This window comes from Podarcis erhardii, assembly GCF_964252035.2.
Source record: "Podarcis erhardii genome assembly, chromosome: 10".
Lineage (NCBI taxonomy): Eukaryota > Metazoa > Chordata > Lepidosauria > Squamata > Lacertidae > Podarcis > Podarcis erhardii.
Genome location: NC_138500.1, coordinates 25,928,289 through 25,943,588, shown reverse-complemented (window position 1 = coordinate 25,943,588; position 15,300 = coordinate 25,928,289). Strand labels below are relative to the sequence as shown.

The 15,300-nt window shown below is 44.2% G+C and overlaps 1 protein-coding gene across 1 annotated transcript in view; it reads right to left on the bottom strand.

Moving 5' to 3' along the window:
- POLR3B (RNA polymerase III subunit B) overlaps positions 1-15,271 on the bottom strand; it is a 60,666-nt gene extending 45,395 nt beyond the window's left edge. Inside the window, exons 1-12 of the mRNA XM_081878371.1 lie at positions 15,136-15,271; positions 13,470-13,502; positions 13,046-13,102; positions 12,882-12,946; positions 12,053-12,128; positions 11,472-11,572; positions 10,884-10,975; positions 10,196-10,313; positions 8,942-9,050; positions 2,270-2,392; positions 1,123-1,239; positions 59-193 (exon numbers count right to left, since the gene is read on the bottom strand). Coding sequence (XP_081734497.1) covers positions 59-193; positions 1,123-1,239; positions 2,270-2,392; positions 8,942-9,050; positions 10,196-10,313; positions 10,884-10,975; positions 11,472-11,572; positions 12,053-12,128; positions 12,882-12,946; positions 13,046-13,102; positions 13,470-13,502; positions 15,136-15,207 — 1,098 coding nt within the window. The 5' untranslated portion in view covers positions 15,208-15,271. The remainder of the gene's footprint in view (positions 1-58; positions 194-1,122; positions 1,240-2,269; positions 2,393-8,941; positions 9,051-10,195; positions 10,314-10,883; positions 10,976-11,471; positions 11,573-12,052; positions 12,129-12,881; positions 12,947-13,045; positions 13,103-13,469; positions 13,503-15,135) is intronic.
- Between the last annotated feature and the right edge of the window lie 29 nt (positions 15,272-15,300).

Sequence of the window (15,300 nt, the reverse complement as noted above, 5' to 3'; positions counted from 1 at the left end):
GATGGTAACTCCATATAAATGTTTGCATGTTGTATAGAAAACCCCAGGGTGGACTTACCTGTCCTGCCAACTCCAATCGTTTGTTTCCATAGTAGTCTCTGTCATCTACTTTGTTGTCCCCCTGAGCTAAAATCACTCTGCGGACCATCACAGCTGTATAAATGCACTTTGAGCGGAAATTGAACTCTTTTACCTGGAACACAGAAAAGGGGGCGGGGGGCGGTGTAAACAGTTTCTAGTAAGGAACAGCTAGTCATTTGTCCAAAATGCAGCTTAGGTTAAACTCATTTTGCAGTTCTGCGATATTCCCCAGACTCAGAACAGTGTGGCAACATTTTCTCATTGCATTCATCCTTCCAAAAGCCCTATTAGGCTTTCACAATACTTCTCATTTCACGAAGAGAAAGTAGAGATCAAGCAATAGCACCTTGCTTAAGAAGATCACTAGGTCAGTTTATGGCTAGATCACACACACACACTCATACACAGAGAGATACACCCGCTTATGAATTTTACATAGTGTTCCCTCAGCCCAACACCAGTAATCACAGGTTAGTGTGCAGAGAATCACATACAGAGCTGCACATACCCTACTGCTGCATGCAAAAAATAATGAATCAGAATACAGTGGTACCTCGGGTTACATACGCTTCAGGTTACACACTCCGCTAACCCAGAAATAGTGCTTCAGGTTAAGAACTTTGCTTCAGGATAAGAACAGAAACTGGGCTCCGGCGGCACAGCGGCAGCAGGAGGCCCCATTAACTAAAGTGGTGCTTCAGGTTAAGAACAGTTTCGGGTCAAGAATGGACCTCCGGAACAAATTAAGTACTTTACCCGAGGAACCACTGTACTAATCAACACAGGCATTAGATCAGGAGCAGGAAGTATCTGACTTCTCCTCTAATACACACAAAGAACTAATGATAGAACTAAGCAGCAGCTCTTCCTGAGGTGCCTTCCTAAATAAGATTGGGATGATGAACAAGAGGTGAAGATGCAGTCACCCTCACAAGTTCACCATGGATTAGTGAAGGTGCTCTGCCAGAGGACATTCAAGAATCCTATTTCAGCCCACACACCCCGGGGCCCTGCCCCAAAATCTAAGATTTACAGTCGTACAGGGACATGGGCAAGAATGGTTGTTGCCAGCAGCTCTCTTGCTTCTTCCATCTTGGTTTTTTTGGGTCCTCCCCACATTCTCTGCCTTCGGACCTTATTTCCCAGATACTTCAGTGCCTGTAAAGAGAAATCCAAATCCAAGTTAGCATAGTACAAGTTAAAAACTCTTCTTGGAAGTCTCCACTTTCAAGGAATGACATTGCATATTAACAACAGATGACTGCGTATTAACAAGATAATCAGCATGCCAAAACCTAAGTTTTTAAAATGTAAAACAAGACAGCAGTGTAAGATGCTTCTTTAATAAGATGACCAGTGAAAATGGACTAGGCCAATCTGGGACTGGTATCTAACGAGGAAGATCTATTAGCACAAGGATTTCTGTTTGCACCACGGATATTCCTCTCTCTCCCCGCTCCTAGTAATCCCCCAGCACCTCCCCCAAATCTGCTCCAGAAGGTTGGGGTCACCCCTCAAACTGGTTTAGGGGGCATGTGGAGGGATGCAGGGAGAGGAGTGAGGAGGAAGTTCCATTGTACAGCCAGGAGTCCTTGCACTAATGGAATTACTCTTTGGATACTGCCCAAAGGTACACATCTAACAATACTAACAATAATTATATTTCCTAGTATGGTTTTAACCTTCCATGAACAAAAACCCCATGTTCTGGTCAGTGGTCCTCTAGTGACTACTGTTGTAATAACTCCTGTCTGAAAGGCTCAAGAATACCCAACATTTCTGCTAATCATGCAAGCCAAAGTAGAATTTTGTTAATAAAGAACTGGACTCTGAGAAGGACTGAAACAGGAAAGAACAGCTAGAGTCAAAATGTATAAAATGATCTCTTGAGGTCATGCTAATTTTGCTGCTTACTTACACAGTCCTCCCAAACAATTTCCCCATCTTTTGCACCGTAATGTTCATTCTATGTCCACTTTTAGCCCTGCTCAAAACTCTTCCACATCAGCCTGAGTAATGCACAGATCAGCTCTCAGAGATGGACTTTCTTACTTGGAAAATAACTTTTCTAATCTACAGAAAGCAAAGGGGCTTGACAGACAGAAGACTGTGGCCAGTGCATTCTCTGAGCCGTTCCATCAGCTCACAACAAGCAAAACTAAGAAGCCATTTTCGAAATGTCACACACCTGCATCTGTGTGAAAATCTGAGCTTTTTGGCACTCCTCCAAGCTGGGACCAAATGCAGCCATCACATGCTCCTCTGTACCAATCATCTGCACAATCTCCTGGTCACTCTCAACGCCCATAGCCTAGAAGAGGGAAGGGGAAGAAAAGGTAGAAAAGGAGAGAAAGAATGTTGGCTTGGCGCTAACTTGCTGACATTTGCTTATGCTAATTTTGTCATTGTAGTCAGTATTACTCCTAACCCGAAGCGACTTCTCCTCAGAAACAGGGCCATCTGGCACTGGCAACAGCTCATACTCAAACTATGAAATGGAAATCTTGATAAGCCAAAGCAGCAGCACCAGCAGGAAACACAAATGAAGGCAGCAGAGTAACGCTAATGGCAGCTCATTTGCAGAAGAAACCTCATATAGTTTAATAAGAAGCAATGCTCTGCTACAGTATTTGTATGGGACAAATGCAACAGAGGAAGCCTGTTGAAGAGCTACAGGAAAGGAATGAATGGTATCTTTTTATACACACACCCTCTCTCTCAAGTTATGCAAACTTGCTAACGATTTTGTGCATAACTGGCGATGATTAGCTCCCTTTTTCAGCAGTAGCTGCTCAGTTAGGTGGTTCACAGGAGGCTTCCAACATTTGCCACTGAACACTGCTGCCTGAAGGAGGGGTGACTTGGTGCTATTGAAGTAGAGAAGGGGGGGGGTAATAATAATATAATAATAATAAATTATTTATACCCTGCCCATCTGGCTGGGCTTCCCCAGCCACTCTGGGCGGCTTCCAACAAAATATTAAAATACCGTAATACATCAAACATAAAAGCTTCCCTAAACAGGGCTGCCTTCAGAGGTCTTCTAAAAGTCTGGTAGTTGTTTTTCTCTTTGACATTTGATTGGAGGGCGTTCCACAGGGCAGGCGCCACTACCGAGAAGGCCCTCTGCCTGGTTCCCTGTAACTTGGTTTCTCGCAGTGAGGGAACCTCCAGAAGGCCCTTGGCGCTGGACCTCAGTGTCCAGGAAGAACGATGGGGGGGGGGTGTGGAGACACTCCTTCAGCATGCATTGTGCAGGTGCATGGAACTCATGAACATCATGTGGACGCTGCCAGCCAATCGGCAGACTTGCACCTGTACCGTGCTGAATTAACCTCCCCCACATTTCTTCCATTGCCTCAAAATGCATTCTGGTGAGATTTCCCCAACCAAGCTCAATGTCAGCACACGACATCTTCAGGCAGCTGCTGGGGTCCCAACACCCTGGCAGGTCCCACCAAAACTGCGCTGAGGTCTGCTCCCTCAAGCCAAGAGTCAAAGCTGCTCCATTGGGTCCCATGTGAGGGTACTTGGAACCATTGTTTTAATTTCCTACAGTGTCAATGACACAGTGTAGGAAATTATAGAATCATGGAGTTGGAAGGGGCCCCAAGGGCCAAACCCCCTGCATTGCATTACAGTGGTACCTCGGGTTAAGTACTTAATTCATTCCAGAGGTCCGTTCTTAACCTGAAACTGTTCTTAACCTGAAGCACCACTTTAGCTAATGGGACCTCCCGCTGCTGCTGCGCCGCCGGAGCACGATTTCTGTTCTCATCCTGAAGCAAAGTTCTTAACCTGAAGCACTATTTCTAGGTTAGCGGAGTCTGTAACCTGAAGTGTATGTAACCTGAAGCGTATGTAACCCAAGGTACCACTGTATAATGGCGGCAAGGCATAATAGTGGCTACATGTCTGCCTGCCCAAAGAATTTTTGCCAAGGTCACAAAATCCTGTCAGAGATAGCTGGCACAGGAGGGGACCCACTAGAGGGCACTTTGTCCAGGAACCCTCAAACCTGGAAGCAGCTCTGCTCCATCCCCAGGCAGGTGCACTCAATCACAGGCACTGGTAAATTGCCTCACAAGTTGCCTCTCATGGGTTGGAGAGAGGGAAAGGGAAGGCAAAGAAAAAGGATTTCACACAGAAAGCAGTCTTGAAAGCCATTTTATCTCGGTTTTTTTCATAGATCCTTAAGCACCAGGTTATAGCTGATATTGTAAAAGAGGCTTAATACGTTAAGAAAATGTTTAACAGGTTTAGAAAGGAAAATCTCCCCAATCTCTCTGTGAATAAAGTGTTTCAAGGCAGCAGCCAGCAGTGCGGGCCTTTGTACATTCTAGATAATGCTAAAGCTTCTCCTTTCACATATTTGTCTGGAGTTCTGCCATATCAAGAAACGGAATAAAGTCAATAACACCTCTTTTTGGCAGAGCTACAATATGCTTCTCAGAAGTTGGAAGGGTGAAAAGCTATGCCTTGCATTAATATTTCTCTTTAAACTAGGCATAACAAAGATACACCAGCGAACACACAGTGTACTCTTGGGCTCACTGTAAACAGACAATGCACCTCCAACTCACATTCTCTTTAAACTGCATTAAATTCCTACCTAATTAAATGTGATCACTGGGCCTATTCCTTTTAGAAAGCATTTGCTGCAGCCATTGGCCCCTACAAAATGTTGTTTAGGAAATTACACATTACAGAAGGCAGCACATGGCAGTGCTCTGAAATACATACTCCCAGTGCCGTGAAGATGTTCTAGACCCCACACAGCTAAGTGACAGTAGTGGTGCTCTAAACAGCTGGTTTTACTGCTAACAACTCCACCTACAACACCCCTGGCCATGCAGCTAGTAGTTGAGGGTAGAAGAAGTTGTCCCTAATGCTCAAGCCAAGCATGTCAATGAAGTACTGCCTATGGTATGAAGTAAATAGTACTGCCTATGGTGTTGCCCTCTCCCTTGCAACTCCTTCCCCCAGATAACAGACACGAGCAGGAGGCATCAGGCAGCTTTAGCTGCTTTAGAGAAGCCGAGGAATCTCTGTGTCCTCCAGATGTTTCTGGACTCCCAATAACCAGCATTGCCAATGGTCAATGACCATGCAACTGAGAGTCCAATACCATCTGGCTTCCCAAGCAGGTTTTCCATCCCTGCTTTAGATGAAAGCTTCCAGTCCCTTGGTCCCAGACTCCACAGACCCCCTAGCTACAAAACTATAGTCCTTGCTGCAGAATGTCACAATTTTAAAGGTCATTTCACATATTACACTGCATGCACACACATGCTGAGTATTCAGTTGCATTTGAAGCAGTTGCATATACAAGGAATAGCAGCAGACTGCAGCTCCCTCCAGCACATGAATGTGATAGCTTAGACACGGCTTGCCATTCCAAAGGCGTGCAGCTTACGAAGCAGCTCTATTTATATTATTTATATTTCTATTATGTACCACTCAAATTGATTTGCAGCCATAAAAAAGAACCCTGGGGTGGGAGTGCATGTGCTGAGCACCACACTGGAAAACATGCACCAGTATAACAGCTTTCTAATAGTACTAGATATTGATCAGTGGGCTGCAGACCCCTGGAAGGCTGTGGAGTTATCTCAAGGGGTTTGTGAGTAACTCTCCTCTGGCCAGTGTGTGACTGACTTCCTCTGCTGCCCTCTTCACAACAGCATCTCCAGAACCACTGCCTCCTAATTACTGATTGCATTCAGGTTCCTTAAAAAGGTAAAGGGACCCCTGACCATTAGGTCTAGTCGTGACCGACTCCGGGGTTGCGGCGCTCATCTCACTTTATTGACCGAGGGAGCCAACGTACAGCTTCTGGGTCATGTGGCCAGCATGACTAAGCCGTTTCTGGCGAACCAGAGCAGCGCACGGAAATGCCGTATACCTTCCCGCCAGAGCGGTACCTATTTATCTACTTGCACTTTGACGTGCTTTTGAACTGCTAGGTTGGCAGGAGCAGGGACCGAGCAACGGGAGCTCACCCCATCATGGGGATTTGAACCGCCGACCTTTTGATCAGCAAGTCCTAGGCTCTGTGGTTTAACCCACAGCGCCACCTGGCATTATTGGGGATTGCTTCTGGGGTTTACTGGGATGAATTATGTGGATGGGAGTTGTCTTGTTATTTTGGGGGGGGCCTTTTTCTAATAATGATGATGATTTTATTATTTATACTCCACCCATCTGACTGGGTTACCATAGCCACTCTGGATGGCTTCCATCATACACAAGAATGGCTTAGTTCGTTTTGGGGAAGTAATTTTTGGGGCTGTCTGTTGTTCTGAGTAGCATTTGCTGTTCGTGAGTTATTACCCCAATGTACCCACCAATCAACAACCCAAGTAGTTATCTCCAAAAGAGAGTAAATATAAATGTATTTATTCACAAACAGAAATTTATTTATTTATTTCCCTGGTATGCCCACTGATCAATTCATTATTCAAAAGCTGTACAAGATCATTTATTTATAAATAAACATTAATTCATTTATTTCCCCAGTATACCCAATCAGCAGCCCAACTAATCAGTCAAATTGTACTAGATACAAACTTATTCATTTCCAAGTGAATTCAGTTGAACTAATCCCCCAAAGAATTAAAATTAAACTTTAATTGCCACTGATAGAATATATTCCTGCTTACAGAATCCTCAAGAAGGTACTCATGCTTTTTTCTAAAGTAAGGGGAGAAACGGCCTCACATAGGCTTTGGAGATTATTCCATTAGTTAAGTCTTGGAGAAGTGCACATGAAGTCTGTGTAAAACGGTGGCAACTGGCCCTAGATTTTTACTCAGGGCTCCAGCTGATCCTCACCATATCAAACAAAAAAAGTACAAGAAAATAATAAAATGTTTATTCTTAACTCCTCCCACAGTGGTCAACTATAGTGTGTTGCAGAAATAAAATCACACTGTGGGGGGTGTTACTTCCACCAGCCTCATGGTTTACAGACATTCTAAAGCAGGCATGGGGAACACTTTGTGTCCTTTAAATTCTGCCAATGTTTGCAAGAAGAGCTCCACAGGATTGGCTCCTGTGAACAGTACCTGATCAGAGCCAATCCCTGTCAAGAGTGGGGCTTGCTGTCAGCACTGGATTTAAATCCAGTACCAAATGCCAGTCTTGCTTCTGGCAGAATTTTTTTGCAGTCACAACTTGGTACCAATGGAAACATTTTTATAATTCCACTTGTACCACCAGTTGTGTGGTTACAATTGCAATAGGAGAAAGGGTTAGAGTAGACATTTCTTCCCTACGCGGTACATTCCTAATTAAATATATAAATGGGAAGAATTATTTTAAAGTATAATGTAATTGAAAGCGACACAAATTAGCATCCTGTGCAGTAGACCCTTAACTATTATAGATGTTCTACCTTAAAATAGATAAGGTAGCAACCCAGTCCACAAATCCCACCCTGTTACATCCACACAGCATTATTTACACATTTAAGCTACAAGCAAGTGCTGCCCTCTTCTGGCAGTGCTCTGCGATCTTTTTAGGGTATCGTTTGGCACAATCCCTAAAGCTGTTCTAGCAGCTGAATACATTATATAAAACAGGAAATGAACTAAATATAGAACCAATATGACCAAGCCAACATTCTGGCCATAGCTGATGCTCTCACTGGGAAAGATTCCAATCAAATCTTAAAGGAAAAAAAATCCACATGAAAAATTGCATTCTCTCAAGGCACGCATTCTCTCAAGGCATTTTGATACTATTTTTGAACCAAGAACTGTGTAGGAAATTTCAGGAAGTGCGAAAGCACTGAAAAATTACCGTATTTTTTTGCCCTATAGGACGTACTTTCCCCCCTCCAAAAATGAAGGGGAAATGTGTGTGCGTCCTATGGGGCGAATGCAGGCTTTCGCTGAAGCCTGGAGAGCGAGAAGGGTCGGTGCGCATCAACCCCTCTCGCTCTCCAGGCTTCGGGCAGATATCCGCAAGCCATGGGAGCCCGGCGGGAAGTCGCACCGGGCTCCCACGGCTTGCGGACAGCAGTCTGCAGCCCGAAACCCGGGGAGCGCAGCGGAGTGCACCCCGGGCTTCAGGCAGATATCTGCAAGCCTGGGGAGACTGGCGCGACTTCCCGCCAGGGTCCCTAGGCTTGCGGATAGCAGCCTGTTCTGGGGGCTGGGGTCGGGGGAAGCTCGGGCTTCCCCCGCCCCAGCCCCGTGCCTGGGGGGAAAATATATATTTTTTCTTTATTTCCCCCCAAAAAAACTAGGTGCGCCCTATGGGCCAGTGCGCCCTGTGGGGCGAAAAATACGGTAAGTTCCAACCTGCAAATTGAAATTCGCAAACATCCCTGCCTGCAACTCACTTTTATTCCCCCCCCCATCTCCCCTCCCCCTGCCTTTTCCTCCTTTTCCATTTTTATTGGCTTAAAAAACCCCAGGCAAAAGTAATGGCAATTGTGCCAAAGATGAACCTCACATTATGTCAAGGTATAACCCAACATTTCAAGACTAGCAAATAAAAGTTTCCTACGGTGTAGAGCAAACAGCTAAAAGAAACTTGAAACATAGACAAAGAACAAAGATAAATAAATATTGACTCTTAACCTCAGGGCTGTGGGTTTGAGGTCCATGTTGGGCAAAAAAAATTCTGCATTGCAAGGGCTAAACTAAATGACCCTTGTGGCCGCTTCCAACTCTAAAATTCTACGATTCTAATATTTCCCCCTTTATACTAAGTATTTGAAGTTCTTCTATAAACTGTTCTAGGCTGTAATTTTATACAGCCTTACCTGTGAGAAAGCCCCACTGAACTCAGTGACACGTACAGGATTGTACTCCAAGCACTGATAATGGAGATGGTTCTTTTAAAAAATTACCTTGAAGATTATTGCAATGGGAATATCTTCCGACAGGGTGTTATGCTTAAGGTAGAATCTTCCTTGCTTCACGGTTATATTAGTTCTGCTCTTCTTTTCATGAGTAGAACTACACATTTGTAAAAAGAAAAAGGAAAGACCTCATTAATTCTACAAACCCTGACAGCGAGGGGGGAAACTTATCATGGCTTTGTACATCAGAACACAGGATTGCGAAGGTTTTTTGTGCATAAAACCTGGGATCTTATTACTGTGCCAACCTCCTTCCAATTCATGTCTTCTTTGATTGCAAACCTGTAAGCCAGGGAAGGGGAACCTATCATCCTCCAGACGCTGCTGGCCATGCTGGCTGGGGCTGAAGGGAGCTGGAGTCCAGTAAGATCTGGAGGGCCACCTGTTCTCCACTGCTCCTGTAAGCGGTTATCTATTCTGTCTTTTGTACCATATTTAATTCTTGGTTAGCAGGGATTAAATAAATAATTTTGTCTGACTATCTGCCGGTGTTTTCAGAACACAGGCATGTTGCATTTTTCGGAGCACTTAAAACACAGCAAACTTTGCATTTTCTACTGATCCACTTATTTTAGACTAACCAAAGTGGTTTCCCCCTTCCACAAAGCTTTGGTTGAACTTCTGCTCTGTTATTTTTAAGGACCAAGTTGCAAACATCTGGAATTACGTTTAACAAATGGTTACCAAATGTGCATGAAAAACGTATTCAAACACAAGGCTCTTTCCATGATCTTTGTATGAGCGTACAACTAGTTCTGTATACTCAGTGGAACTTTGAACTCATGTTTCTCAAACTCACCCTGCCACCACAATGAAATATAGAAAGCCGCTTTTCAGTTAAGTAATGTTCAAAAGCAGTTTGTTATATGGCACTGAGCAGGCTGCCACTTTTTTCAAAGAAAAAAAGTGGGGAATCTGTGTGGTGCAGTGGTTAATGCGTTGGACTAAGACCAGGGAGGTGTAAACTCAAATCCCCACTCAGCCATGAAGCTTCACTGAGTGACCTTGGGCCAATCATGCTCACTCGGCCTAACTTTCCTCACGTAGTTGTTGTAAGGACTGTGAGGATAAATGGAGAAGGGAGAAAGCTGTGTATGCCACTTTGGAGGAAAAGTAGGGCACAAACAGCACCCTCATCATACTAGGCATGCCCAGACTCCTGGCTGTGCCTAAAGTAATTATTTTGATCCCAGCCGTGGTATCATAGGAAACCAGCCTGCAGTTACTAACGAGTTCTTTTACCTGGTAACTGATGCGCCAACCGTCCCTTTTCTGTCAGCTTCCACAATTATTCTGTTTTTCGATAACTGCTCTTGAATAAGAATTACCTTCTCTACACCTTTGACAATGAAGTAGCCACCTGTCCAGTGGAAAATGGAAAATCTCAATTGACATTAGTTTTAAACATTAATGGACTTTGCAAACCTCCGAAATGTACATTTTTGCTTTGTCGGCTACACTGGCCTGCAGTATTTAGTGAGGAAATCTCTGATTCCACTTGTAATTGCAGAGACTGCTATACAATGCCTTCAGTAAACCGAAGAAGGCACCTTAATGAATGGACCTACTTCCCTCAGTATGAACTTAAGATGGCTATCTAGTGAAATTCTCCATTGTGCTATCATGACCTCCTGAAACCAAAAGCAGCACAGACAAAGTCTTGGAAGATTCCAGGAATACTTGGGAAATCTGTACAGCAAGTAGGTGACAAGGCTTGTAGCTACCAATGGTAATTCCCTGTCCCTGGGTAGGAACCTTAGTAAACTGCTCTAATCAAAGCAGAAACTTCACGAAGACCCCTCTACAGTCTGAAAATCTCTCATTCCATAATCTGTAGCGGCTCACGTGTTAGAAGGCTCCATTGAGTAACATAGTAAAAGCGATCGCAACTCATTCAAAAGGAACAAACACTATTAGAAAATGTTGTTACCTGGATCTAAAGGGCATTCGTTAAGCTTGGCAAATTCTGCTGGAGTTTTTCCAGTAAGGACGCAATTGGAACTGCGCAACATTACTGGCATCCTGCAAGAACACCAAAGTAAAAATTAACCTTGCAGGCTCAGAGTACACACTGGATTGCCCTCTTTGATTAAAAGCAAAACAAGTCTCTCACATTTTATCACAGCAATTAACACAGAACGTAACCAACACACAAAAGTAGTACAGTGGTGCCTCACAAGATGAAATTAATCCGTTCCGTGAGGCTCTTCGTATAGCGGTTTTTTCGTCTTGCGAAGCAAGCCCATTGACAGCTTAGCGGATTAGCGCTATTAGTGGTTTAGCGGCTTTTAGCGGATCAGCTGATAAGCGGCTTAGGGCTTAGGAAAAGGGGGAAAAAGGGGGGAAAAACCCGCAGGAACTCGCAAGACATTTTCGTCTTGCGAAGCAAGCCCATAGGGAAATTCGTTTTGCGAAGCACCTCCAAAACGGAAAACCCTTTCGTCTAGCGGGTTTTCCGTCTTGCGAGGCGTTCGTCTTGCGGGGCACCACTGTATTTATCTTTATATTGGTATCTTACCTGCCAACAGGTAATGCATTGCGAATAATTCTCTGGCTACCTCGGGTGTACTCAATGTCTACTGTAATTGGGGCAGAATACGTCATATCTCTCAAGCGACACTTAAAGAGAAGAGCCACACGGTTAAATATTTTTCAGGTGGAACGCAACACTCCTTTGCAGTCCTCATATTTGTTCTCTTTCCAATCCTCAATCATTAAAAATCCCAGAGACTAAAATTTATTTGCTAGATTTTTTTTTCTTAAGTTACTGCAAAGAAGCAAGTCTATATATTGCAACACACACAGCACATGCAAGTCCTCCCTCAGATGAGACATGGTAACTTCTCTCTCCAAAGATCTGACTATTTGCAGCAGTGAAAAGTCTAACCTAGTCTTGCAGGTGCTTCAGACATCAATATACAATTAACAACTGAAGACAAAATATGAGTAACAAAAATGCACCATGCAACAGTAGTATACTCTTTGGGACATAATATGACGAAAAATCAGTCACAGTTCTTTCATAGTCATCAATTACAACAAGAAGCTCAATTAGCTGGTTCACACAAAAGTACAAAAAGGCTGAGTAGATGCAAATACCTCATGAGGAGAAACAGGTCTTGTTACATTAAAGCTTTCTTCAACATCTGGAGTACCAACATATATATTGAGGTATCTGCAATGAAAGACCCAACTTAAAAATGGGATACAACCCAGTTGCCCAACTCACATTCCATTTTGTTAAACCTTTGGTTTACTAAAAACCAATGAGAAATATATAAGAACCACCATAATCTTAATGGGAGCAAATAAAGGGATAGTTTCCCCTCAGCTATACAAGTGCTCACCAGATTCTGCTTGAAGAATGGGAAGATTCCTGGGCTGACATCTTTCTTTGTATAGAACCAAAGGGGGGGACCCTCTTAACAGCAGATGTGAGGAATTAATAGCCCTCCAGATATCCCTGAACTGCAACTCTCATCAGCCAATGGCCTGGGATGATGGGAGCTACAGTTCGGCAACATCTGGAGGGCCAAAGGTTCCCCATATCTGTTAACAGTAAGGCAAGAGTATCATTTAAGATGGGGTGCATGCATGTCCATGAAGCAGAATGGGCAGCCTACCAGTAAGTAGGAATGAAGCCTAAAGCTAAATGTAACCTAAACCAAACTTCAGAAAAGGACATAATGGACCATATTGCAACTGAATCCTATTCAGCTGGATCAGTGACATCACAGACCATTTTGTACATTTATGCTGCTCCACACAGGATTTCCACTACCTTAAGGGCTTTATTAAATTAAAATAGATTAACCCAAGGACTAAGGGCTACACAGAAAGTACATCAGGATATTCAAGCACAAAGCTCATATATCAGCTGTCCACCCACATTCTCTGTCACCACCACCAAAATCAAAGTCAGACTTACTTTAAGTACCACATTGGGTCAGCATCACTTGTAATTTTCTCATTGGCTTTCATTATTTTCTTAATCTGGAAATAAAAGAAGTCTAAGTCTACACATTGCTGAAGGGCATGCAATTTATTACACATGTTGATCTTTCTGATGTTGCTTTTAAAAATAAATCTTACCTCTACATTGATGAAATAATTGAATGAATCTATGTGCTGCTTTACAAGACCTTTCACCTAAAATAATCACAAAGGAAGATTACCTGGGGTATTAAAAAGAAAAAAAAGGGGGGGGCGCGAAAGCCCAGAACAAAAACATCCAAATGCATAGACATCATTTAATTAGCACTCAAAATAAAATTTACCATCCAAATCTTAAACCTCACTCATGAAAACCAATTTTTCAACCAACTCAAAGAATGAATTTATGCTTCCTAAAAGAAGGGCACTTACATGACTGAAAATGTGCACCAGCTATATTCAGTGCTTGCAGTACTTATCATTAATGAAAACAATGAGATGATTTCAGATTTTCATTTCTAATTTACTTCAATTTATTAAAACCTGTAAATGCCATCAATGGCAACTGCACAAATATACTAACCTTCAGAAATGCTGGAAGTAATCTCCATTTTTCCTGAAAACAAAGGTATAGGATAAAACAACTTTTAAAAGATAGGGAATCAATTTTCAAGAAGCTAAGCAGGTATATACTCTTCTATGTAAAATGCTTAGTTCACTTCTAGGGTGATATTGATCTTCTTAGTAGTAATAACACTTTTTAGATCATCAAGCAAGCTCTTAAAGTCAATAACTCTAACTCACAGATGTGGATGACTGAGGTTTAATTATTTATTAAGTCCATCTGTGTCGTCTTCTCTTCCATCATGGAATTCAAGGCAATGTACATAGCTTACATTACTGGCAGCAGCTCTCCAGGGTTTCAGGCAAGGGTTTCTCCCAGCTCTACTTAGAGATTCTGGGGATCGAACCTGGGACATTCTGCATGCAAAGCAGATGCTCTACCACTGAGCTATGGCCCTCCTGATAAATCGCAAAATAACCCATTAAGCCAAAGAGAAACCAGTTCAGTCCTTGCACTTTAGCTCCTCTTTTCTAGAGCCCCTGAAACTTTTCATCAAACCTCAAGACCTAGGAAGCTATCGGTCATAGGAGATCCAGAACAGCAGAGACACAAAGAGAGATGGCAATGCTTGCAGGCTTTTGTCTATGTGTGCTACAGTGACGTTTCTTTCTTTTTTAATGTGCATTTTTTAGTTGATAGCAAACAAACATTATCCAGACAGTGTCCATGTGACAAGAGCGGGTGGAAGTGCCTTGTGCCATTTGGATTAACAGGTAAGTAGACACGGGTGGGGCTGTGGGTTAAACCACAGAGCCTAGGACTTGCCGATCAGAAGGTTGGCGGTTCGAATCCCCGCGACGGGGTGAGCGCCCGTTGCTCGATCCCTGCTCCTGCCAACCTAGCAGTTCAAAAGCACGTCAAAAGTGCAAGCAGATAGGTACCGCTCCGGCAGGAAGGTAAACAGCGTTTCCGTGCGCTGCTCTGGTTCGCGAGAAGCGGCTTACTCATGCTGGCCACGTGACATGGAAGCTGTACGCTGGCTCCCTCGGCCAATAAAGCGAGATGAGCGCCGCAACCCCAGAGTCGTCCGTGACTGGACCTAATGGTCAGGGGTCCCTTTACCTTTACCTAGGAGCAAGGACAATGCCCCCTTTCCCACCAACAAGTTCGCCAAGATAGCTTAAAGAAGATTAAGGAAGTCTAAGTCCTACTCATCACTATTACAGTTATACTGAATGGGGAAACTCCAGTTCATCTGATGTGCAGATACACAAGGGATATGGACCATGTGACCATCCATAGGCTATTGGACTCCAACTCCCATCAGCCCCACCCAGCATGGCAAACGGGCAGGGAAGATGGGAGCTGGAGTCTTTTAAAAACAAGCACCTGGCGGTCCACAGGTTCCCCATCCCATCACTACCCTGGGACCCGCCAACCTTGTCCCTGAAACGGGGAAGTGTATCAGGTGAGTGCAAGGGGAGCTCTGCGCATGCGCTCCCTCCCTCTGCCTGGGGGGCCAAACAAAGGCCCGAAAGAGCCGGAGCGGGAAGCCGGAGCGCGCGTCCCCCTGAAGCCGCACCGAGACGTCGTGCTTAGTTTTCCACACCGAGGAGGCGCCTCGGCCCCCAAGGCGCCGCCCCCGTCTCTCCCCTGCTTCCTTCTCCTTTTACCAACTTCTCACCTCCACCGTGTTTACGGGAGCCGCCGCTTGCTCCGGAGTTGAAGCTCCCAGCTCCGCCGCCAGCGTCTCCATGGCAGAGAGAACCAGCCAGTCCGGGGGGGAAAGCGACGAAAGCCCGGCCTACACTGTGCAGAGCGCACCGAGTACGTCTGTGAAACCGGCCCC